The sequence below is a fragment of the Dipodomys spectabilis genome, unplaced genomic scaffold, assembly GCF_019054845.1.
Source record: "Dipodomys spectabilis isolate Male_0828 unplaced genomic scaffold, ASM1905484v1 ptg000018l, whole genome shotgun sequence".
Lineage (NCBI taxonomy): Eukaryota > Metazoa > Chordata > Mammalia > Rodentia > Heteromyidae > Dipodomys > Dipodomys spectabilis.
In genome coordinates, this window is record NW_024870695.1 from 21,540,211 (window position 1) to 21,567,056 (window position 26,846).

General features: G+C 46.5%; 1 protein-coding gene across 6 annotated transcripts in view; it reads left to right on the forward strand.

The window, feature by feature from the left end:
• The window catches only part of Msi2 (musashi RNA binding protein 2), a 369,453-nt gene that overhangs the window by 298,483 nt on the left and 44,124 nt on the right, over positions 1-26,846 (forward strand). For all 6 annotated transcript variants that reach the window (XM_042670695.1, XM_042670704.1, XM_042670685.1 and 3 more), the window contains exons 8-9: positions 6,977-7,059; positions 23,076-23,190. In XM_042670695.1, coding sequence (XP_042526629.1) covers positions 6,977-7,059; positions 23,076-23,190 — 198 coding nt within the window. The remainder of the gene's footprint in view (positions 1-6,976; positions 7,060-23,075; positions 23,191-26,846) is intronic.

The following is a 26,846-nucleotide window of genomic DNA, read 5'->3' on the forward strand; positions in this document are numbered from 1 at the left end:
GGCGAGGAGGAAGCTCTTCCTATTCCCACACACACTGATATTCCTCCGTGGTTTTTGGAGCAAGTCATTTTAATTTTGAGGTATCTTGTTTTCAGATTTCCATTCTTTTTTTGGTCAGTCCTGGGGCTTGAACTCAGGGCGTGGGTGCTGCCCCTAAGCTTTTCACTCAAGGCTAGCACTCTACCACTTTAAGCCACAGCTCCATTTCCGGTTTTCTGGTGATTAATTGGAAATAAGAGTCTCATGGACTTTCTTGCCTAGTCTGACTTCAAACTATCCTCAGATCTTGGCTTCCTGAGTAGCTAGGATTACAGATATAAGCCACTAGTGCCCAGGCTTCGATTTTTTTTTTTATAGCCTTGTATTATTCTGATGAATATTCAGTTGTGTTCATTTGAATAAAACAGGGAAAAGGAAAAAGGTTTGCCTGTTAAATGCTTACCTCTTAAATAGAACTTACTTATTAGTTTCCATAAATAGCTTCATTCAAGAGAATTCTAGAGTTTCACTTCTAAATGCACCCTGTCATCTGCCATGCTACGTATTTCTAACTTGAAATCCTTTTGTTTATGGAGTTAACCCTTGTTTCCTAGGACCTTTCAGAAGTATGGGATATGCAGCTAAGGTAGGAGGTTTCAAAGAAGGCTGAGTAGGTGCTATTTTGCTGATGACAGATGAAAGGATTTCTTTGGTAAATTAGTCTGTGTTTCAGCCTTTCAAATAAGGTCCTTGGGACCTCGACTTCCCTGAAGAGTTCCTGTGGCTCTCCATTCTTTTTTGGTACTGGTCCTCGGGCTTAAACTCAGGGTCTAGGTGTTGTCCCTGAGCTCCACTTCCAGCGTTTTGCTTGTTAGTTAGGGTTAGTTAGTTAGTAGAGATGTTAGTTAATTAGAGATGAGCCTCATGGACTTCCCTGACCCGGCTGGCTTCGAAGCACAATCCTTACATCTTAGCCTACTGAGTAACTATGATTATACAGGCATGAGACACCAGCTCCCTGTTCCTCTCCTTTCTTAATGGTGACTTCAGTAAGTTGAAACACCTATGGGAGGAGGTCTCTAAGGAGGTGAGAAACAGAGCAGGAGCTCCCCAGAGGGTCCCGGTGGCGTATGAGCCCTCATACATTTACCATGGATCACAGGCCTTGCCCTAGTTGGGACCAGAGTGGGCAACCTCCTACCCACAAGTCTTGCCTATTATGAGAGGCCCAGAGAGGCCAAGGGATGCTCCAAAGGCACATAGCTCATTATTTGACCTTTGCTTTTGAGCAAGGTTAACTGTGTGTTTCTTTTACTTAGCTCCCATGCTAGGCCTTCATGAGATACCATTTCTAATTGGTTTGGGGAAAAACAGGGTGTGACTTATATATAGCAGATACAGTCTGTACATATAACAGATTATTCAAAAGACTAGAGTGCCTTGTAAACATTAACAGAAGCAAGACAGAAAAGGACAAATGATAGAGGTAAGGTGTCTAGAACAGGCAGATTCAAAGAGACACGGTAGTAGAGGTTCTGGAAAGAGCAATGGAGACTACTGTTCAGTGCTTACAGAGTGTCATTTGGGATTATGAAAAAGTTCTAGAGATGGGTGGTGGTAATGGCTGTACAACCTCGTAAGTGTCCTTTTTGCTTAAAAATGATTAAGATGGCTAATTTTATGATAAGTACATTTTACTACCTTAAATTTTTATTTCAAAAAAGAAAAATGAGCTCATGTCTGTAATCCTAGCTACTTAAGAGGCTGAGATCTGAGAACTGCCAGCCTGGGCAGGAAAGTCTGTAAGACTCTCCAGTTAACCACCAAAAAGCCAGAAATGGAGCTGTGGCTCAAGTGTAGAGTACTAGCCTTGAGCACAAAAGCTCAGGAACAGCTGGGCACTAGTGGCTCATGCCTGTAATACTAGCTACTCAGGAGGCTGAGATCTGAGGATCATGATTCAAAGCCAGCCCAGGCAGGAAAGTCTGTGAGACTCATTTCCAATTAACCACCAGAACACCGGAAGTGGCACTGTGGTTTAAGTGGCAGAGCGCTAACCTTGAGCTGAAGAGCTCAGGGATAGCACTGAGGCCCAGAGTTCAAGCCCCACTGCCAACACACACACCTACACCATTGGCTCACAAACACACCAAAAGCTCAGGAACAGTGTCCAGGCCCTGAGTTTAAGTCCCAGGATGGCGTGGGGATGGGGGTGGGGAAGAGAGAAAGAGAGAGAAGGGGGGGAGGGAGGGAAGCAGGAGAAAGAGAGAGAGAACACTACAGTGCTAAGAGAGGAATTTTCTTTTTTGGGGTCCAGATGTGGGGCCTGAACTCTAGGCCTGGGCGCTGTCCCTCAGCTCTTCAGCTCAAGGCTAGCGCTCTACCACTTGAGTCACAGCACCACTTCCAGCTTTTTTTTTCTTTTTGCTTATGTGGTGCTGAGGAATCGAACCCAGGGCCTCAGGCATGCAAGGCAAGCACTCTACCACTGAGCCAACTTCCCAGCCCCAAGAGAGGGATTGTCTATCCAGCTTCCATCCCTACAAAACTTCAGACCTTAGTATTTGTCTCTTGCTCCTCAGTTTGGAGATTGTTCGCCACTGAGTTGCTAATTGATTGGCAATGATATAATGCACCTGTGAGAGAAAAGTGATTATATGTTGAGGAATAACGCTTATTGATAATTAAGTGTTTCATGGCTTCTTTGCTTCCCCAAATGGAATAAATAAATATTTTACACATAAGCAAGTTTGTTTCCTCTATTCAGGCCAAACGGCAGAGATATTGAAATTATATAGATCTTTAAAATACTGCAAATGAGTCCTGACAGGGAACAGTTGTTAACTAGGCATCCCAGGTACACAGGTTTGACATGTAGGCAATCTCCTTTCATCAGGAAAATAATTTTTGTGGTACTCACATTTTGAGTCTTGTAGGGTTAGCGAAGAGACCATAGGGAGACCTGCCCTGCCCTTCCCCTGTAGCAGTCTGCATTTTAATTCTAGTCTCTGAGCTCTGCTTAGTGGAAAAATGGGGTCTGAGAGGGTCTTGAAGTATAGGGACCCTAGAGTCCAAGCAGTGATTTATACAGTAGTCTATGAAGATGTTGAGTGGCTGCAGAAACACAGCTTTTGTATCTGGGAGCTCCCAACCTGGCCTTATGGCTCTTTGACTCACCCTGGCCTCCATTCCAGGACCAAGTACACATGCTTAGCTGCGAAGGGGCTCTGAACCAAGCTATGCTCTGTCTCTCAGAGCTGTGTCCTTCAATAACAACTGGCTTTGTCTTCCTTGCAGTAGCCAACATAGGCTTTGATCATTCTCCCACATACTCCTGCCTTTGGTCTAGAAGGAGTTAGATTGGCCAAATCAGCAGGCCTGGCACAGCCGAAACCTGTCACCTCACTGCATGAGCGTCCTGTGGCTGCCATAACCAATTACCACAAATTTGGTAGCTTAAAAGCATAGAAATCAATTCTCTCACAGTTCTGGAGGCCAGGACTATGTTCCCTGCAAAAGCTCTGTGGGGCCAAGCATGGTAATAATTCTAGCTACTTGTGTGTCTGAAATGAGGAAGATCATTGTTTGATGCCAGCAGAGCAGAAATGTCTCAGGACCTCATCTTGACCAGTAAAACTGTGGGTACAATGGAATATGCCTGTCATTTTAGCTATGCAAGAAATGTAAATTGGAGGATCTTTGTTCAGGCTGACTAGTGGTGGGAGGGAAGCAAAAAGGGCTAGAGATATAGCTCAATTGATAGAGCACCTCCTTGGGCAACATAAGGCCCTGAGTTCAAATCGCAGAACGACTTAAAAAAAAATTCTGTGGGCCAGTCATTCTTACCCCTTCAGCACATCGAGCTGCTCCCACTGAATTCAACACATGGCGACATCACTCCGTTCTCTGCCTACCTCTGCCTTCCCCTGGCCTTCCTCATGCACTTCAAGTGTTTCTCTGTGCCTCAGTCTCCCTCCCCTCAAGAGAAGTCTCCCTCTTAGTCTCCTTCTCTTATAAGCACAACCGTCATTAGCTACTGGGCATGCCCTAAATCCATCCACCACAATCTCCTTCAGGATCATTGATGTTAATTACATTGGCAGAAACCTTTTTTCCAAATAAGATAAGGTTCTTGAGTTCCAGAAGTTAGACACAGGTACCTATTTGGAAGGTCTCTATTTGACCTGTTATACTCATCATAACTAGCATAGGGAACCCCAAAATAAGTGGCCCAAGTAATACCCACCAGCTAGAAAAGTTACAGTGGGGTGGGACTGTCCCTGAGGGGTCTCCTGACTCAGCCTTTTGGGAAACAAATTGCTAAAGAGAGGTTTGGGGAACAAATTGCTAAAGAGGGTGAATTGTAGGAAGAGGTCTGTTGATCTCTGTGTCCTCCAGTGCTGGGACTGGTCAATGCAGGAGGGGTTGAATCAGTCTTGAGGCATACCTCAGTGATGGAGGTGTATTATTAGCAAGGTGCTTAGATCTCAGAAGTACTGAAAGGGCTCCTTTAACCATTTACTTTATATGTAGTATGTGCTGGAGGGTCATCTTCATCTCAAGATACCCACCAAGCCCTAGCCCTGCCTTGCTTGAAGTTGGCACTGGCCTCTTCCTCTCTGGATCCTCTAGAACCCCCTCCCAGTGGACATTTCAAAGAGCAGTGGGTCTTCATCCCTTCTTGTAGGGCCAGGTAGAGTCTGTTCTGTAGGAGGATGGACAGGAAGAAGGGGATGAACCAAAGTGATGCAGGTCCCTGCTTAAAGCAGAGCATAGCCCACCTGCATGGTGTAAAAGCCTCTCCCCCTCAGCCTCCTAAAATGCTCCCGAAGGAGAAGCAAGCACTAAAGCCCCAAGAGAGATACTTGGGCACTGTCTCTGGATTTGACACTCATCCAGCTCTGCAGTAACAGTTGAGACCAAGGGCCCAGGAGACACCCAAAGAGAGGGAGCAGTCAGTGCTGTAGCTTTGTCTCCAGGGACCTGAATTAGGAAGCATGGTGGAGGAGGACCAGCATATAAACTAGTGGACTGGTTTTTTGTGGTGGGGAGAGGCTCATTTCATACATCACATCTCATGTCTGTTTTGGACCTCAGAGACCCAACTTTTACCAAGTAACATTGGGAAACTCACCAATGTTTCAGCCCCTGAAGCAGATACTCCTGTGTCTTCTTTAATGTCTAATATCCGCCTTACATGTCTGAACAAGCTGGGCTGTGCATTCTGGGAACATAGTAATGAACAACAGACACTGCCGATCATGACTACGTTTGTGTGCTGTTCCTAGGCTTCTGTTTTACTGTTGTTTGGGAATAGGGAGTGGCCACCTTTTCCCAGAGACTCTGCTAGAGCCTGTCCATGCTATGATGTAAAAGCTCCATATATCAATTTCCTGAGGTCTCCTGGTATTCCTGAGTTGGATCTATGAGCCAGAGGTGTTTGAAAAATTCCCTCTTAACCTTGGGTTGCTGGGACCCAAAGTAGACACTCATTGACAGGAAGAACTAACATACCAGATCAGCCGTTCATATTTTTGGCTTCCCACTTGGTATATCTGGCTTTTGTGTTTGTGTGTTTGGGGAGAAGAGTATTTTAGTTGGTTTAGGCTACATAGCAAAACACCATGGTTCATAAACAGCAGAAGTTTCTCATAGTTCTCGAGGTCAGAGGTCAGAGATCAAGGTATCAATGTGGGCAGTTCTTCCTGGCTTACAGAGAGCCTCCTTCTTATTGTAACCTTACTTCACAGAGAGAGAGACAAAACAAGCTACTTCGTGGCTTTTTGTAAGGGCACTGTTCCCAAGCACAAGAGCTCCATCTTCATGACCAAAAGGTTCCTCTTCCTAACAGCCCCACGGCTCTGGGAGGTAGGGTTTCAACATAGGAATCTTAAGGATAAGGGATGAAACAAAACTCAGCCCATAGCAGAGAGCCTTGAAAGTGCTGATTTGGGTTGTGATCTGAGGTGTGTCTAACCTCATACCACCTTAATTTACAGGTACACAATGCCCAGCCCAGAGCTGGGGAGTGACTCCTCCGGTTATAAATAGATGCCTGGTCAGAACTGGAACCCAGGCCCTAGCCTCCTCAGCACATCTGTGCCTCTGCCTGTGTCCCCTCCCATGTTAGTGCTAACCCGGCAGCAGTGTTCCATGTGAGGTGGGGTATACCCCGTGTGTGGGGCCACATGGTACCGCAGTGATTACCGAGTGGGGTCACAGATGGGGCCGCATGCTGACAGCGCTGTCAGGGGTGGGAAGAGAAGAAAGGAAGGGGCCGGAGGGTGGAGAGAGGTACTCAGGATGCCGAGCAGCGGTCGCCTGCCAGAATCCTTCAGTGCAGCTTGTCTAGCAAAGCCAGTCTCCAGCCGAGTAAATACAGTGCATAGCTGACGGGCTGACAGCGGGTATCACACAGTCTTAAACTGCCTCAAATCCACAGCGCTTTTGAAGCAGCAATAGAGAAAGGATGCCCGCGCAGAACAGAGGCCTGCAACTTTTAATAGTTTCTTCCAGGCCTCAGGATGTCCTGATGAGGTATTAGAGGAAGTAATTCAGGAAGAAAAGGACAAATAACTGCCTCCGTCTGGAGGCCAACCCGAGCTTTGGCCCTTCCAGCTCACAGAACGGGCCAGCGTGGCTCAGCAGTGAATCCCCTCGCTGTCATTAGCTCACCCTTCTGCCTCCTCCAGCAGAGCTACAAGGGTCTGACCCTTGTAAATAGCAGACAAGTAAATTTCTTGTTTGCTTGGGGGCAAATGTAAGCCACACAGTGCTCACTGCTTATGAGTGAAATCGCTAACAGTTTCTCACTGTGAAGGGTGCTATGTACAAATTGGAATACATTCCCTGGACCTCCAGGCCATCCATCCCAGGGACCTGCCTCCCCTACCTATCCCCAAGATCAGCAGCCTCTGCACAAAAAGACAGAGCTGGCCTGTGAGAACCACACTCACCCCTCCTCTCTCCTGTTTTCTCTCTTCCCTCTTTCCTTTAGGGTTTGGCTTTGTCACTTTTGAGAATGAAGATGTTGTGGAGAAAGTCTGTGAGATCCATTTCCATGAAATCAATAATAAGATGGTAAGTCTCGGGAGGGGCAACCCTTCCCCTGTGTGCACACACCTGTCTAGCAGATCACTGTAGCCCCAGCATCTTGGGTGCTATGGGCAAGGGTGGGCATGAAGACTAGACTCAGGGTTCAGCTGTGAAAGAAGTTGCTTAGAACAGGTGCCAACATATTTCTTTTTAAAAGGCCAAATGGTAAGTAGCTTCTGCTTTGTGAATGGGTATCATAACTACTCTTGTGGTGTTGGGGCCATAGGTACATGAATTAATGGGGCAGTGTTTCAGTGAAGCTGTGTTTGTGGACACTAAAATTGAAACTTCCTTGGTGCTGGAGTAGGGTAGGGTTAGGCAAGCACACTACCATTGTGCTACATGGCTAGCCCACAAAATAAGTATTTTACAACTGTTTAAAAATATTTTAGAAAAGAAAAAAAAACATTTTTAACTCTTAGATGTAACAGAAACAGACCAGAGTGTCTGAATGTGGCTTGAGGGGTCATAATTTTTTTTTTTTTTTTGTCCGGTAGTGGGGCCTGACCTCTGGGCCTGGGCACTATCCCTCAGCTCTTCAGCTCAAGGCTAGCGCTATACCACTTGAGCCACAGCGCCACTTCCGGTATTTTTTTTTCTTTTTTTTTGCTTATGTGGTGCTGAGGAATCGAACCCAGGGCCTCAGGCATGCAAGGCAAGCACTCTACCACTGAGCCACCTTCCCAGCCCAAGGGGTCATAATTTTTTGACCCCTGGTTTCAGATATTTTTGCCTTGGAGGAATATATTCTAGGTAAGAAGTTTACCAAGCTAATTCTTTTTTGGGTAATGAGCAACACACACACACACGCACACGCACACACACACACCTCCATACAATCAGTGTGGTATTTTCTGCTCTCATGATCAGATGGTTCCTTATACCCTTTAAAGTTTGGCTTCCCGCCAGAGCAACCTCAAGAGGAAGGCAGATTGGATGTTTATTGAATTCTGGGGAGCCAAGTTAGCCTCCCTGGAAAGTGGCCACTAGAGGGCGCCATGCCACATATGGCATGTGCCTCAGCACTGTCAAGTAGAATAGGGGGTGAGAAACCCCTTCATTGTCAATTTTAGGAAAGAGAGAGAGAGAGCTTGGCAGGTGGTTTTGGAGCCATCCACAGGTCCTCTGGAGCACAAACATTTTGGTTGGCCAGCAAAGCCTCCAGCGCTGAGAGAAGAGAACAGGCAAATTTGTGTTTCAGTCGCAGCTGTGACTTTGATATTTTCTCCCTTTTGTCAAAACATTCCTTGCTTCTGAAACATGCATTCAGATGTGCATTGTATATTGGTCTGATATGTGTTCACCAACTTTAAATTCAATAATAGAGCTTTTAGTGTGGATAAGATCAAAGCAATCTGCTTAGCATGTGGTGCTACAGGCCTGATTCAATATTTGACTTGCTAATTTTTTCCCAGGGCACTAAAATAATATTGTTCATATTGTTCCTAGCCATCATATGCATCTGAAATGAAAATACTCTTTTTTTTTTTGCATACTGTATGTCGGAGGCATCCGTGCAGACATTAAAATAGTATAAGGCAGATAAATGTGTGGGAATGACGCAGGTCCTTTGTATGCTTTGTCTGTCCTCCAAATGCCATTGCCTTCTAGTTGGTGTTCTCTCTCTCTCTCTCTCTCTTCTCTCTTTCTCTCTCTCCTTGCTATTTTTAAAAGTAGAGAGATGGAGAACTTACACATGAGCATAGTACCCAGATGCTTTGTTTATCCTAGGCAGAGCATGCTATTGACAGGCTCCAGAGAGGCCACAGGGCCCTTGTGGGGATTGGAAGAGGCAGTGGGAAATGCAGGCTAGGACTTACTGGATCTTGGGGGGAGTTCTGATGCAAGCAAGACCCCACTCTCTACTCTGCTTCAGATGCGGGTGTTCGGTCTTCACTATTGATGGCTTAGAAACAAGCATGAGACATGGGTGGGACAGGCTTCACCAGAGGGGAAACTGAGGCCAGGAGCTTGCCGAAGTACTACCTAGATAACAAAGGAACATAGATAGGCCGTGAGCTTACTGGACATTCATCGAGACAGACAACTGTCTGAACTTAGGTTGGAAAGTCACTTGAGGAAGTGACTTAGGAATGGAGGTCGTTCCAGTTTCCTCTCTGCTGGAAGGCAGAGAGGTTGGCAGCCATTTCCCAAGTCATTTAACATTGATTGGGATCGTCTCTTCCACCTGGGTGGAGGCTGAGTATGACCATGTAGGTGTCTCTGGTGACTCTGGTGTGACTTTCAATTTGCCTTTGTACCCAGGGCTGGTCCTAGTTCTTCAAGAGATAAGCAAAAAATGCAAGAAAAGAAGAGGAAAAGATGGGGGCAGAGGGGTTAGGATGCTAAGCTTTGGTAAGGTAGCAGTCTAGGTTCCTAGCCTAGACACACCAGTTTTGAAGGCTACAGTTCAGAGCATCCTCGGTGGGGACCTGGGGTAGGTCACAGGAGGTCCAATTAAACAGGGCTGAACCACCTCCCGGGGCTGTTGGACGTTTAGTAAAGGGCTAAGCACAGTGCCTGCCCCAGGATGTGCTCATAACCATTAGCTCTTGCCAACTATTGCATCACCATTGTATTTGAAACCTCTTTTTCCAGCCAGCTCCCTCCACTCTGAAGAAGGGTGAAACTTTTGGTAGCAGAGCCTGCAGCCTGAATCGAAAATGCAGTTCAGCTATGCTATGGGCAGAATTCAAATGAGAGAACTAGAAAGACCAACAACTCTGAGATCACCAGACAGGCATCCAGGCAGCTGTTAGTGCGACTAGAAAGGCCAGTCTCCTCCAACCCTCACAATTTCTGTGGGCTTTGGCAGGAGCCAGCAGATAGCAGTGCCCAGCATCATGGATGTGGCTAACGTTTTCTCATATTCACAGACAGGTCTTACCACCAGAGTCACAGAGATAGTTCTCAGTTGAACCCTCAAGTCTATACTTCTTCTGCAGATCAAAAGGGACTTTAAAGAATGTCTAATCCAGGCGCTGGTGGCTCACGACTATAATTCTAGCTACTCACGAGGCTGAGATCTCAGAATTAAGGTTCAGAGCTAACTGGGGCAAAAAAAAAAAAAATCTATGAGACAGTTATCTCCAATAAACTACTCAGTGCCAGAAGTGGCACTGTGGTTCAGTGGTAAGTGCTAAGTTTGAGCAAAAAGAAGCTCAGGGATAGTGCCCAAGCCCAGAATTCAAGCCCCAAGACCATCAAAGAAAAAGAAAGAATGTTTGGCTGGCCTATAGCCCCTCTATGGCCACATTGGAATACTGCTGCCTGAGGCCTAATGTAGGATATCTGGTTCCTAGACTTCCTAGGGGAAAGGCAGAGGAGACAGCTCACCTGGCCGCATTCCTGGCTAGGGAGAAGGGCCAAATGTGCAGTTAGGAGTTTTAGTCAGTCACAGACCAGATCCAAGAGAAGCAGGTGTACAGTGAGCAGGGTGTGGGGGAGGAGAGAACTGTCTGCCAATCAAGCTCAGGGTACAACCCTTAAGAGCTAAGACTCAGCCCCAGCCAGGGTGAAATGCAGACTTGACTCTTTATCCACAAACACACAAAAGCAGGCATGGAACTGCCTCGTGACCCTCTGGCCACTCTGCAAGGCCCCATGCAAGTTCAGCTAATAATGCCCCCCACCATGTCCCCCTGATTGAAGCAGCCCCTGAACAGCAGGGACACTTGCTGATTAGTCGCCAGAGCCCGGCCTCCACGCGGCCTCCTGAGGAGCCAGGCAGCTGCAGGGAGGTAGAAACTGACAAAGAGCCAGCTCTGGGTTTCCTCAGAGGCCTGGTTTAGCCTCTACCATTGAAATAATGCCAGGGAAGAAAAGCTACCCTCACTGGATGAGAATTTGGGGTACAGTGTGAGACGTGCTGGGTAGAACCTTTTCCTAGATGTCGGACACAGGAACTGGGGGTTACAGGTGCTGTACTAACACTTTGCAAAGTGATGCAAAGTTTCCCTCCTCGCAGCCTTCTGTGCGAGTCCCAGTCCATTTCCCCAGGCCCTGGAGCTCCGTGGTGGGCCAGTCATTAGTGGCAGAGCTGGGATGTGACTCTGTGCTGCTCTACTCCCTAAACCCTCTGCTAGGAGAACTATGTGTGTATTTACCTTGCTGCCAGCTCAGTCAAGCATAATACATGAAAAATCTGAATGGACTTGATGAGCAACCATAAGGAAGAGTTTTTTATTTGCTTCATATAAGCACTACTAAAGGATTCTTTTATATAGTCTTTTACTTACTCCTTTAAGGTTATCAGACTTACATGACTAAGCAAATTGGGGTACAGCGCGGCTCACATGTTGGAAGGAAGCACGGACGCTGCTGGTCAGTGTTGGGCTTAGCCCTACGAGGCGGGAGAGCCTCTGAGAGCCAAGTGAGAATGCAGAGTCTCAGGGCCCTGCAGTCAGATCTGTGTGCTGACAGATCCCCAGTGATTTGTGGGCACATTAAAGTCTGAGAAGCACCAGGCAAGGATCACTGCTAATGATGGATAACGTGGGAACTTGGCTCATAAATCGTCTATCCAGCAGCTGAAGGCAGGTATCTGGGACAGGGAAGAGTGTGGAGTGGGGGCAAGCCCTGCCTGATGGGCCAGGCAGCTGGATCCCTAGGCCAAGCCAGGGCCCTCAGCACCACTCCCTACTCCCTGTATGGTCAGACGGAGACCAGGTATCCCCGTGCCGCAGCTTTGAACCAGCATGCCCTTGCCTCTGAGGGTCATAGACGAGTGTGAGACACAAGAAGCCAGTGATGGCCTGGATCCTCCTGAGTGACAAGAAAATGACCTACTGGCCATTTGTGTTTATCTATTTATTTATATTGTATTGGTGCTGGAGCTGGAGCTCAAGGCTAGCACACTACCACTTGAGCCATAGCTCCACTCTGGCTATTTGCTAGTTAATTGGAAATGAGTCTCATAGATTTTCTTGCCCATGCTGGTGTCAAACCGTGATCCTCAGATCTCAACCTCCTCAATAGCTGGAATTACAGGAGTGATCACCATTGTCTGGCTCCTACAGAGTCATTTAGAGGCACCAAGAGTTTTGAAATCCAGTTATACCCACAGCTGACCCATTATCTGTTATACCCATTATCTGACCATTAATGAATCCCACACCTGTCTGCATCTGCTTCTCCTCTTCAAAATGGGGACGCAGAATGGTAGATAGAGGCCTTTTGCAGTTTATCTGAAGCAGAGGTTCAGTTTTTGGCCTTGAGGTTTCTCCTGTCTGCTCTGTGGTCAAGTATATAATCTGGGAAGTTGGCAGGAATTAACCCTTCTGAAAAAACCTCCCCAATGACAGTAAGTGACCAGTGACAGCAAGTGACCTCTGTTTGAGTTAAGCCAGGGGCCAAGCTTTTCTGTAAAGGGCTAGATAGTAAATATTTGAGGCTTGGAGGGCCATATGGTCGCTGTCAGAGTTATTCTATGCTACCATTGTAGCCAAACACAGTCACAGACAATATGTAAATGAGTGGGCGTGGCTGTGTTCAAATAAAACCTCATTTACAAAAACACACAGCCAGCTGGATTTGGCCTGAAAGCCAGTTTTCCATGGTCTCCCCCACTTCCCCCCACCCCCACCCCAAACTTGCTGAGAGCAGGCACAGTTTGGGTGCTGCTAGTTTCCTTGAGCCTAAAGAAAAGGATTTTAGCCCCACGATCTTCCAGGTTTACTACTGAATAGCATTTTTATGAGGCTGAGGCAGAGAAGACGGTGCCTCAGACCCTGAACAGACTAGCAGCCTATAAAGAGCATCAGTGCCCCATTCTTAGCAGGGATCCCAAACACTGAGCAGGGGAAGACTGAAACAAAGGTCAGGGAGGCAGTGTCAAGCCCAGAAGCCTTCCTGGCAGAGAGTGCCTCAAATTGTCCTTGGTGTAGGCCCTCATACTTCCTTTCTCACCTTCTATGCTTAGCTCCCCCTCCTATAAAAACCTGGACAGAGTCAGACAGACCATCCTGTGGGATATCTGGGGTTTGAACTAAATAGGTACTCTGTTGCTTAAGCATTTTTTTTTTTTGTTCTAGTTATTTTTTGAGCAGCCATTTTGCTCTAGTTGCTTTTAAGATACGGTTTTGCTCTATCAGCCTAGACTGTAATCCTCCTTTATATATCCACTTCCCCGATAGCTGAGATGACCAGTGCATGCCCCTGTACCCAGCTCTTAGAATCATTTTGATTGACTAAGTAAGTATGCATTCTTAAGAAAATCTGGTCCTTGCCAGCATGTGAGTTCCATGCAGGACCAGGCAGTACTGCGTCCCAGGTCCCTAATCAGGGAGTGTAGTATGAAGTGGGCATTGAGTGCTTATGGCGAGAGGTGGTTCCAGACAGGAGGAAGCACACATCCCCTGGAGCAGATCAGGAGTATCCCCGGAAAGCTGAACCAGACCCTTCAAGTAACTCATCTACTTCTATAAGAGCAAAACCTGCTGTGATCTCAGATCTGCCCCTGTTTCAGCTTCTGGGGGTAGAGCTTCAAAATAGCCTCTGAGGAGTGAGGGGCAGAAGATATGAGAGGCCAGAATTGACCTCTTGGGCTCTGGATTGCAGTGCTCGACTCCTCCAGGCTGGGTTGGGCTTGGTGATTGAGCTTGCTGCCCCTCCCTCCAGCTGTTCTTCCTCATCCCCAAAGACTGAAAGCTCAGTGGGGAACCAGCCCAAAAGCAGGGGGAGGGTGGGTAATGTGGGTGGAATTAACTGGGCTTCTGTGCTCACGATCCTATTTGTAGCATCATTCTCACTCGTAAGCTAATTTTAGCCATCCATTCTGCTTCTGTTGCCATTTATAAAATGAGAATGTCAAATGCAATATTAAACAAGCAGGATGAAGGCAAAAAAAGGAAATGCCAGAGAGGCATTTAATAAATGAATCCCATGTTTACGTGGGAGAGGGAGCGATCCCGCTCCCCACGCATCACACACGCATGTGTGCACATGCTATTGTGTACAGGCTCCATTAATGACAGCACAATGATTGGTGTGTTGGGGGAGTGGGTAGGAGGGGGACTAACAGGCGAGTGTTGGTAAATGTGTTGCTTCTTAGGCAGAAATAATTTGGTCTGCCAAGAGGAAGTCTCCTGGTTGCATGAGTTCTGGCAGGCTTGCCCTTCATTTGTCCTCCAGCCAAGCCAGTGCAGGGAAAGCCAGAGAGGTCAGGGAGCTCTCTACCTCTGTCATGACCTTGCCCATTCATAGGCTGTGGGGTCTTGGAAAGGGATCACCTACTTGAGGCCCTTCTCTTCTGCCTGGGACTTCTAGTCCCTTTTCTTCCTGTGACCTCTGCTTCCTGGAGGTTTGAGGAAGTGCTCCAGCCACCCTGCCCAAGTGAGGCCCATTGCAGGGTCCAGTAAAGCCACTGTGGGTGGGGTGGACACTCATTGTGCCTTGTGGCAGGATTTGAGCACCTGCTGGAGGCTGAGGTTCCTTTCACTTTGAAATGCCCTTGCAGGTGCCTGGAAAGAAAAAGAACAGCTGCTGCCCCCACTGTCAGCTTTTTCCTCCGATAGCGCAGCTTGTGCCGGGTGCTCCCTTAGCATACCTTGCTGATGAGTGCAGGGACTTGGGGGTGAGGAAGGGACAGGGCTGGGCTGTGGAGGGAGGGGCTGCTGCTCTCTCTCTCTCTCCCTCTTGATTCCCAGTTTCTGGGATTTAAGTGAACACAGTCACTGGCTCCATCACCTTCAGAGAAAGATAGCACCTAAGAGCGGTGTCATTGCCCCCAAAGAAATGTACTCTTCACCTGACTTATGTAACTTATGTAACCCCTCTGTACATCACCTTTATAATAACAATAATTTTTTTTAATGATACCACCTCTAAAGCTCCATGTGGAGCAGAGTCAGGTGAGGCTTGGACAGCCCTATGGGCTGTTGTTGCTCTAAGCCCAGAGAAGTTAGCCACTCTCAATCCAAAGAGCCAGCCAAGTGGTGTAAGACTACAGTGTGACCCTCAAAGCCCCGGTCTGCCCCAGGACTAGGACAGAGTGAGAGCTGTGGATTTGGGGGTCTGTGTTCTCAGGCAGTATTGAAGATCAGCTTTCCCTACCCTTTGTCAGGACTGTGGGCATCTCTGAGGGAAGAGCCATACCCCCTCTATTCCTCTCTGGCCCCACCCACCCCTGCATGGTAAATAGTAGGTGCTTAATATTATTGGTTTATGACCTACTTCACGTTGCCATCACTGATTTTAATAAAACACTAAGCAGAGGAAACAGTGGATGAAATTAATTCTGTAAGTGGTGAGGAAATTAATTCTGGAAGCTAGAGTCAGGAATGACTTTGTGGAAGAAATAGCACCTGATTGTGGCTGGGGGCCTGGGAGGAAGCAAAGAGGGGCTAGCAGAGGAGTACCCCGGGAAAGAAACAGGCTTTTAAATGTGGGGGGCTGGCTGTGCTCTGAGAATGAGCCGGTCAGCAGTCAGAATGTCAGTGTCCTCTGGGCTGGGAATGTAGCTAAGTGATAGAGTGCTTGTCTAGCATGCATGAAGCCCTGGGTTCAATTCCTCAGTACCACATACACAGAAAAGGCTGGAAGTAGCGCTGTGGCTCAAGTGGTAGAGTGCTAGCCTTGAGCAAAAAGAAGTTTAGGGACAGTGTCCAGGCCCTGAGTTCAAGCCCCAGGACTGGCAAAGCAAAAGCCGGGGGGGAAAGTCAGGTACCTTGTCAGCAGGGAAGTTGATTGTCTCCCAGAGGAGATGAGGCTTGATGCAGTGAGATCAGTGGATGTAGTTTGAGGACTCCTGTGCGCCACACACTGCACTTGAAATCCAGTCTGTACATGTTACGTAATCTATGAAAATGTGTACATATGTACGTATGCATGTGAGCACACACAGGAATGTGTGACTGCCTGGCATGTGGGTAGTACTCCTCCTCTCCCAGAGAAGTCCTGCCAGCTCCATACTGTGAGTACCACTCAGCTCTCCACGCTTTACGCCAGTGGGACCAACGTATGTATGACCAGCATGTGTCCCCTAAAGGCAGACTGCTGGCTGCTTTCACCTCCTGGGCTGGCTATTTCCATTACAGTTTGCACAGTAATGCCCCCCAGCCACACCCATCCAGATGCCAAGGTAGGTCCCACCCTCTGCAGGACAACAAGACAAGGTACCATATTGGCTCTGGGGGAAGGAAGATGTTTGTACTGGATGGCTAAGGCTGTTGGGGAAGCAGCACGGAGCAGGCGCTCATACTCTCCTGCCCTATGGAAAAATCTGTGTGGCTGCCAGATTCTGGGAAAGATCCTGAGTCTTACAGAGTCATGTCAACTCTCCTTCCCTTCATTGGCTGCCTGGACCGGGCCTGATGCCAGAGCAGGTAGTCACCAGCTCTGCTGGCTGGCAGCTGCAGAAGTGGCTGGGGAAGAGCTGTGGCTTGCCCTGAGGAGGAGGCCAAGCTGCTCCCGGGACACAGGCCCATTGGTCTATTAGGAGGCACCATGCAAGGACAGGTACCTACTGTGGAAGTCACAAGACAGCCTCCTCCCTGTTCCCTCCTCTTCCTACCAGCCAGACAGCCAGACAGTCAAGGGCAGTGTCTATACATGGGGGCCTTTTATCCTTTGAGACAGGCCTGTCTCCCCAGAGAAGTGAGGAGTGTGTAACACGACCTATTGGCAGTGAGTAATGAGGCTGCACACACCGGCCTCTTCAGGCCACACAGAGCCCCCTTGTCCCCGGGTGGTGCAGCAAGGCCACAGGTACAGGACTTGGGTTTCTCTCTGGCACAGCACAGCAGTGTGTGCGGACTGGTGCTGTTTGTATAGCAAGCAGAGGAAACAGAAGCCTTTTCTCTCCCCAGAGCTTGGCTGCCTTTTCAGACTGCCTGTCTCTTCCCAAAAACACTCTGCCTTGAGCTTGGGCTGACTGCAAGGGACTTTGTCCCTGTAAAAGTTCTAGTATCTTCCTCAAAAGCCAGTGCCAAGCATTCCCTCCCACGCCCCAGCACATGTGCTGTGGCTGTAGACAGACCTAGATTTGAATCCAAGCACTGTAGCACATACACTGATCTGCATCACAGGCTAGGTATTTGAAAGTCCAGGTCTCGCTTTCTAGAACGTGAATATAGTCAGGCACGAAGGTACATGCCTAGAGTCCAGACACATAGGTTATAAAGGACATCATTGGTCCATTGACAAAATAGGAATATGGAAGGCAGATTAAAGTGTCATATTCAGGTTAAATGTTGTGACCTGGATGTCTGTAGTCACATAATAAAAATGTTCTCATGTTTAGGAAATGTAAACCATAATACATGCAACTTACTTTCAAATGGGGGAAAAAATAACCATTAAAATTTGGGGCTGAATTGGCAAAGCACCAGCCCCGTGAGCAAGAAAGCCAAGCAAAAGAATGAAGCCCTGAGTTCAAGTCCTAATACTAGCATACACACAGGAGAAAAAGCAGAACTGGAGGTGTGATTCAAATGGTAAAGCCAAGTACAAGGCTTGGAATTCAAACTCCAGTTCCATCAAAAACAAAAATATGTGTAGATACAGATTTGGAATGTGCATAAATGCTCAGTAAGACAAATGCTAAGTAACAAAATGCTAGCAGTGGACGATCTAATCTGCGTTTAGACAGTCTTCGCAACTTTTCTGTGAGCTTGAAGTTATTTCCAAATAGACAGTTTGAAACCGCAAACCTTGCTGAGCTGCTTTGGTTGGAAGGTTCCTCCACCCGCAACAAGCAGCGTGCCGCGTGTTCACATGGGCAGCCTATGTGCCACCTGCAGGAACGCTGTGCTCTCAGCTGTCCCTGAGTAAAGGGGCTTCTGGCAGGTCCTTAACTGGGGAATGTAAGGAAGCCACACCCTCCCTTCCAAGGCCAGAATGCTGAAGAAAGCTATATATTTAGAGAATGAAATATCTACTTCACATCCCTGGTAGCCAGCCCCTGGAGGTTTTGCCAACTGTGGGGTGAGCAGTCGGTCTCCTATTTGGATACAAATCCAACTCCATTCCTTGCTTTCTGACTTCAGTGACTGTTTGAGACAGGAACAGTGCCGGCCTTTGTGATAGACGATTGATGGCAGAGACTCAGAGTTATAGGTGAAGATTGTCTTCGCTCCAGACTTAGACTACAAAGTTTCCCTTGGGTTGGCTGCTTGTCCTCTGCATGTGGGTGGTAGGAGCTTTTCTTATAATTGGGGACTTTAGGGGAACTTTAGGGGACGCTATGAGACACTATGAAACATCATTTTGTTCCTGAAGCATGGAGGGAGAGCAACACACACCTCTCTGGGGCAGCAGTGGGAAGGTGGCTCCCATGTCCTGCCCTCTGCCTCATAGAGACATCAACCCTCAGTGCCCACTACCCCAAGAAGCCAACCAGCCAAACACCAGGACGAGAAGAATGCCTGACAGTAGGTGTCTGCAAATAGCCATTGCGGTAGCTGTCTCCTACCATCTCAGCCTCCCACATTCACATCTCTGAGTCTTCCTCGCTCACACGAGTTCTAGGCTGGCCCAGTAGAACCAGTAGAGTATGGTAGAATAGCATGATGAGTCCCAAGGCTAGGTAAGGAAAAGCCTTACCACTTCTGCCTCAATGATGTAGAATGCCTGTGCTTGTGACAAAGCCTCCATGCTGTTGAGAAGACTGAATGCTCTGGAGAAGCCATGAATGACATCCCAAGTACAGTCTTAGACCTGTAGCCTAGGCAAGACTTCCTCTGGCTTCAGCCCCAGCCACACCTCTATTAGAGGCTACAAGTAGGATCCCAGCTGATTGCTGTGAACTAACTCCCTGAACCATGGAGAAGAAATGATTGATGGTTGTCTGAAGCCACACTCTGTGTGAGGGTAGTTTCTGTATAGCAATTGATGTCTGGAGTATGATGTGTGGCCAGATGACCTAAGTCATGGTGAGGGCCAAGGAAGTAGACTGGTTTTTCCTATCTGAGTTCCAGCTGTACCTCAGCTTTCCATGGCCAAGCTCTCTGGCTTGCGGAAGAGCATAGTTGTGTAGGGTGGCCTCAATAATTAACTAACTCTTAAGGCCAAGAGATGACAAGCCCAGGGGTGGCCAGGGGCAACTCAGTGTGTGAATACTTGCATTTATCTTTGGAGAATGAGACAGTCAGAGCTGGTTTTGAATAGATTGTGAGCTCTCAGAGGCAAAGACTTGTGTCCCCCAGAGCCTAGCTCTTGCCAGGCACACAGAGTTCCTCTGCCACTGAATTAACCTGACTGAATCGAGGCGGGAGGCTCTGTGGGTAGGCCTTCTGGTCTGAGAAATCTTTCAAGAAGTCTTCAGCACAGGCCAAGCCAGGCCAGGTACCCTGCTGTGTCTGCTGCCTCTCCTTGTCACTCAAATGCCCAGGGCTGGCTGGAGTCCTGAAAGTGCGGAAGCCAAGGCCCCTGGCCTCTGGGAGCGCTCACGGTTGACACAGCAGGGGGTTGACAGAATTCCAGTGGTAGGTACTGCCCAAAATGCCACCAGCAAAGACAGCAGAATTAAACAGAGCTGCCAGCCCTGTTCCGCGAGAGGAAGAGTAGGTGGGTTTGTTTAAAATACTCCTATTACAGTCAGTTAACCTTTATGTTCCCTAAATGAAAATTGTATAAACCTGAAATTTTCGTTGATCAGGTTGCCTAGGAACAGGCAGCAGGTTTTCATAAGACAATGCAATAGATTGTCACCGATAGGGCTATTAGAAAGCGAGCTGGTTAGCAGCATTATTCCCTATCCCGGTGTCGTGCTAGGTAATTATCTGTCTGCCTGTGCAGAGCCCACCCACTTTCCTGGGCTGGGGCAAATTCATGCAAATGAGATTTCTCAGTCTGCTTTTATAAGTCCTCTGGGGGCCTGGGAGCCAGTCCCCTGGGGGTCAGTTGCTACCCCCCGACATAGGAGAAAAACCTAGAAGACTCAACATCAACTTACTTCCTTTAATTTTTTTCCTTACTTGCCACAATAATTCCCTAATAACCCCATTGGTGACAGACTTACTGCATTGTCTTAAGAAAACATGGAAAATAAAACTTGGAAAATAAGCTACAGCAGAATGCACAAGGGAAATTGTCAGTCTGTCCTGGGGGCTTGTCCTTGCTTGTTTTTTGCTGTCATTGCTGCTGCTGTTGTTTGGGTTTTTTTGACCAAGTCTAGTGCCCTACCATTTGAGCCACACCTCCACTTCCTTAACAATGGAGAAAAGTTTTAAAGCTACTCTGAGAACTTTGGTCAGTCTGGTTAGTATACACACACACTTGTTTTTTTTCCCCAAAGTCACTTCATTCATTTTGGCCTTCTTACGTGTAGGGTGATCAGACATCCTGGTTTGTCTGGGACTGTGGAGGTTCCCAGTTCCAATGTCTGCTGTCCTCAGGTACTTGCTTTCCTGTGGTATGTAGCATTCACTCAGTGTAGACAGGCCAGACTTAGCTTAACCAATTCATGCCCTTTCGACTTTGAAGATATATAAGGGATATATATGATATATGAAGATACATATATATATATATATATATGTATGTATGTATATATATGCTGGCACATACCCTCATCCATATGTCCTTGCAGTATAAATCATTACAAATAGAATTATTGGGTCAAGGAATGGACTTTCTTCTAGGTTTTGGTATATTGTCAGGTTGCCCATCAGAATACTACATGACATTTCCCACCTCTCCTCATCCCCACAGGAACTCTTACATCAAGCAGTGTGTTCGTCACTGCCAATCTGACAGACAAAAATGTACCTTACTTTGGGGATGTGTTCCTCTTTATGAGCCACTTGTGAACTGCCTGTTCATGTCTTTTACCCATTTCTCTTTCCTGATGCTCAGCTCTTTTAAACTATAAAAACAGACTCCGTGTTTAATCTCAAGTTCCCTGAGAGTCGTGATGCTATAGGTTGAATGGAAGTGGTAGCATCACTAACCTGGAACTTGTAAAGATCCAGCTTCGAAGTTTGCACCTGCAAGGGGTGGCTTCCAGCATGTAACCCAAGCCTCCTGACAGTGACTTTTCTCATCCATGAGACTGAGCTGAGGCTGAATGGCCTGTTTCATGTTTTATATTTTAGTTTAGTTTATATTTTAGTCTTGAATAATGAGCCACTTTATTCATTGTTTATAAGACATTTGGGGTTATCAGTCTTTACAGAGCAAAAATGATCAGTGTTAAAAGAACAAAAGTGCTAGCCTCTGACAGTTCATGCCTGTAATCCTAACTACTCAGGAGGCTGAGATCTGAGAGAATCATTGTTTGAAGCCAGGCAAGGCAGGAAAGTCTGTGAGACTCTTATCTTCAATTATTCACAGAAAAGGCCCGAAATAACACAGTGGCTCAACTAGTAGAATGCTAGCCTATACAAAAGGAGCCCAGGTACAGCACCCATGCCCAGAGTTCAAGTCCCATGACTGGCAAAAAAAAAAAAAAAATCAAACAAACATCAGCAATATCATTGATTAAGGGGGACATTACCTCTTTAATTGAAGTATTTGGGATGAGAGTATCTCTAAAATGAGTAATTTAGGGGTGTGTGTGTGTATCTGTGTGTGCATGCGCACAAAGGTGTATGCGCATATGTGTGTGTGCATGCCAGTGCTAGGCCTAGTCCTGGGTATGGGCATTGTCCCTGAGCTTTTTGTGCTCAAGGCAAAGGCTAATGCTCAACCACTTAAGTCACAGCTCCACTTTCAGGTTTTTGGTGGTTAATTGGAGATAAGAAGATAGCATACTTTCCTGCACAGGCTGACTTCAAACTGTGTGATCCTCAGATCTCAGCCTCCTGAATAGGTAGGATTACAGGCATGTACCACCCGGTGCTTAGCTTAGTAGGTTCTTTTTTAAACCATTTATACTGCATACAATGTGACTTGTTCTTTTGATCTTGGGCACTCAGATCAAGTTACAGTGATGCCCTACGCTGCTGTGGAGTTCAGTGTAGCTTTGGCTCCTATGCCATATGGCCCCAGACTGCATTTTTAGTAAGACAATCGATTCTTCTTCCTATATCAGTATCAGACTGCATTACTGTGGGCTGCTGCAAGCAACCCTGCCTTACCCTGCAACAGCCCATCTTCATCAGCAATGGGATTGACTAACAGCTCACGGTGCCAGTAGATTTGTCTAGAAGAACGACGTGCTGAGCAGGACTGGGTGCCCTAGGCAAATAGCAGAGGCCCTTTAGCAGGCCATGGCGTGCATTCATTTCCTAGGGTTTGTGTTTTGTATTGTTAGGGTTGTTAACTAAATGATTCCTGGATGAAGATGTAAAGTAGGATTAAGACATTTTGAAGGCAGAATGTAAACTAAAAAAGTTAGAAACTGCTTGAAGATAATAGGTGCAAGTGAACACCAGATAGAGGAACAGAATCAGGGTTTAATCTCAAGTTCCCTGAGAATGGTGATCGTATAGACTGAATGGAAATGGTGGAGTCACTAACCTGGAAATTGTAAAGATCTAGCTTAGAAGCTTGCGCCTGCAAGGGGTAGCTGTCAGCATGTTACCCAAGCCTCCTGACGATGACTTTTCTCATCCGTGAGATTGAGCTGAGGCTGAGTGGCCTGTTTTATAAGAGATAGAATCAGATGACCTGATGTGAAGAGCCCCTGGCCTGAAGGAACATCAGAGGGATGTGTATAAAGGGCCACACAATCAGGAGGGATGACGGTTACTGCTGCTCTTACTATTCTTCAGGCACATCTGTAAGCCATGGCTGCCTTCTTTAAAAAAAAAAAAAAAATCTATCAAGCTTTCTATACAAGCTTCCATCTGAGCTCTAGCCTGTATGTGTATCTTTAACTGCCGTCCTTGCTGCCCTTCCAGAACCTAATTTCATCCTTGTAGGTTTTTCCAAAGCAGGATTTGCACGAGTGGTGTGTTTCTTAAATATTTATTTTGCAGGCCATTTACTCGGCATGGCTATTTTTACAGTGAGTAAGGAGCAAGTCTAAAAATAACTTAGCTCATAACCAGATCAGTTCTGCATTTGACATTTACGTGGAATTCATTTGCATCTCATTTGTTGGCCTTTCTGTTTAACAGGTAGAATGTAAGAAAGCTCAGCCGAAAGAAGTCATGTTTCCACCTGGGACCAGAGGCCGGGCCCGGGGGCTGCCTTACACCATGGATGCATTCATGCTTGGTATGGGGATGCTCGGTGAGTCTGGACAGGGGTCAGGGGTCCTGGTGGACAGGGAGGGCTATATGGAGGTCTGTGTGCCCATCAGAGTCACCTGCCACTTATGGGAATAGCAGGAGCCTCAGCTTCCTTGTCTTTGAATGAAGATGACCAGATAGACATATGCATGCATATCATTTTTGTCTGTGCCTGACGTGTTTCTACCCTCTGTTGTTTCCTGTGCACAAGTTGTTCCTTGTGCCTAAGCCCTCTTAGCCCAGTAGGGTTTCTAAGAACTAAAGACTCCTGACTGGTTTCTGTGTGAGCTCACGCTACAATCTTCTAAAACTTGGGAGAGGAGTAGAGGTGGCATGGGTGGGAGGGAATCCTGTCTATTTAAATGATTAACATTTTTCTCTTGGGATATCAAAATTTGCATTTAAATGGATGTTTTAAATAGCCTGTTTTACTCTTTATTTGCAAAAAAAAAAATGATGAAAGACAAAGTGTGTTTGTTCTGACTAAAAATGATCTCTCCTGGCTTTTAGAGAAATTGAGTTGCATATTATATGCCCCTTTCCTTAAAGGTATCTCTGTCCGTCCTGCACAGATAATTGAAAATCTCACCGCCTAAATGGTATGAAAGATGGGGAAAGCAGAGGAGATGCGGAATGGTGTGGGTCGCCACAATAATTAGAAATTTCAAGGCGAGAGAGCAGTATTTTAGTGGAAGTTATTGTGTGTCAGGAAAATACTAATTAAATGGGATAAATGGTAGTTAATGGTAAAATTCCATTCAGGCACATGAGCTGTCTAGTTTTAATGGGTTTTCATTTAGTTTGGCTAAGAGTCCCTCTTCTATATTGTTTGATAAGCTCTTTATATATTTTCAGATTTGCTACTGTTTAAATCATTTCTGGCTTAGTTTTAAATTTATAAAACTTTCGTTGGTCTTACAAAGAATTCTACTTGTCTGTGAAAAATAATAGGGCAGGTAAAGCTGTTTTGAGTTCCTTTAAAAATGGAAAGTGATGCCATTTGAGAATAGTTAAAAATAGCCAAGATATTAATTCCCCACAAATTTATTTTTTCAGGTTTAACAGTTTCCAAGAAAGAAAAAGTATTATTAGAGTTCTTTGAAAACTTTCCAGATGATTCTAAAACTTACCTAGAAGAAGAAACATGTGGGAATAAATAAGAAAATATATTCTTAAAAAGAGAAAGGAGGGGCTGGGATAGTGGCTCAGTGGTAGAGTGCTTGCCTCGCATGCATGAGTTCCTGGGTTTGATTCCTCAGCACCACTAAGCAGAAAAAGCCAGAACTGGCACTGTGGCTCAAGTGGTGAGCACTAGCCTTGAGTTGAAGAGCTGAGGACAGCACCTAGGCCCAGAGTTCAAGCCCTAGGACCAGTCAAAAAAAAGAGAGAGAAAACACTGGCCAAATACCAGAACATAGCTCAAAGCTGCAGTCATAAAAACAGTATGTTATACAAGGCTGTCCTCACCTTACAATAGGTCAACTTAACAAATTTTCTACTTTTACACTGGTGAGAATGCAGTGTAGATTCACTTGAGTGCTGGCTATACATGGTCCCATATTCTCTAAAGGTGCTAGGTGGTAGTGGTGAGCCATAGCACCCACTTAGCCCCTCTTAGGAGAGTGACTCCACTGCACACTGTATTGTGAAGCTGTGGTGTTCTGTGGGCTAGATATGGTTTTGTTGCTGTTTTGTTGTTTTAGTCAGTCATGGGGCTTGAACTCTGGGCCTGAGCACTGTCCCTGAGCTTTTCAGCTCAGGGTGAGCTCTCTACCACTTGAGCCATGGTGCCACTTCCAGTTTTCAAATGGCTAATTGCAGGTAAGAGTCTCATGGACTTTCTTGCCTGGGCTGGCTTTGAACCATAATCCTCAGATCTCAGCCTCCTGAGTAGGTAGGATTATAGGCGTGAGCCACTGGCACCCAGCTTAGATGTGTTTTATATATAAACAGAGTATTAGGGTTTGAACTCAAAGCCCTTGTGCTTGTTAGGCAGGTGCTCTAGCCACTGAACCATGCTTCCAACCATTTCTTTGGTTATTTTTGAGATAGGGTCTTACTTCCTGCCCAAGCACACATGTAGACTGTTGACTTCCCACCATAGCTAGGATGAATATGTACCACTACACCCAGTTTCTTAACACTGAGATGGGTCTCACAGGCTTTTCTATTCAGAGATCTTCCCATGCCTGTGCTCTCATTAACTTAGAATGATAGGCACATTCCAACATGGCCAGCTATTGGTTCAAAAGGGCGCCTTCTGTATACCCAGGCTTGCCTCACTCTTGGGTCCTCCTGATCTTGAACTCCCAAGTAGCAAGAATTACAGATGTGAGCCATCAGCACCCAGCTTTAACTTAAAACACTTTTGGCTTATTAACATATCAGGTCATAATCTTAAGTGTTAGAATTATATGCAGGAATATATACTTATTGATAGAAGATGTTAAAGAACCCCAAGTACTCCTACATAAAAGTATAATTATTAAGATGGTATTTGAAATCAGTGAGAATGATTTCCTAATTATTGGGAGACAGTTGCTTAGGTCTTGCTTTAAAAATGTTCATTTTTATTTGATTTGATATTATATCTCAAAATGAACTTTGATAATTTCAAATTGATGGTTTTAAATGTTGAAATCAAACGTAGAAGACTTGAGCCAGCCAGGTGCTGATGGCTCACACCTGTAATCCTAGCTACTCAGAAGGCTGAGATCTGAAGATCAAGGTTCCAGAAAGTCTGTGAGACTCTCATCTCCAATTAACTACCAAAAACTGGAAGTGACACTGTGGCTTCAAGTGGTGAGATGCTAGCCTTGAGCAAAAAGAACTCAGGGACAGCACCCCACAACTGACAAAAAAAAAAAAAACGGGGAGAGGTTAGCCACTTGTTGGCTTTTGCAGTTGAGAATTGAAATTGAGTAGAGAGGCTCTGGGCATCAATGAGGGCCTGTCTGGAATCCAGATATACAGGAAGCGCTCACCTTCCTGAGCCCACCTCAACAGCCCCCCTAACCTGGGAAGAATGCACTGGTTGTACAGTGGGGAAAAGCAGAAGTTTCAGTCAAGAACAAAAACACTTCCCATATTCATCATTCCGGACTCCACAGACAGCCAGGCCTGGGTTCCCCAAATACAAGGGCTTCCAGGACTTTCCTCATGGGACCCATAGCAGGGAGAGGGGAAGAGGGTATTCATAGCAATATCCTTTGGCTTCTACTATGTATCCCTGCCCTCGGGGAGCTCATGGTATAAGGAAAGAGATACACACACCACAGCTCATCTCCAGGAGGCCTGGCTCATCCTCACAGCCCAGGGTTGCTGTAAGAGCATGCAAGGAAGGGTGGAGGGGAGTCTAGGAAGCTGGTGGTGATATTTGGGCTAGGCTGGAATGGATGAGTAAGCCCAGGGCCTTTCACTTCATGGAGTAGCCTTTTGGGACATGAGGATCCTGAAGTGGAACCTCAGACTAAGGACATGAGTAGTGGCTGGGGACCTCAAGGGTTAGCTGGGCCTTCAGTAAGTGGGCAGCCCTAGTGGCCTCATCCTGAGAGCACCTACAGAGGTGATGGACACAGTCCCTGGGCTTCTGCAGATGCCATCTGAGTCTCCCACTTGCTCAGAAATGACTGTGATGAATGCCAGATGCTTAGTCAC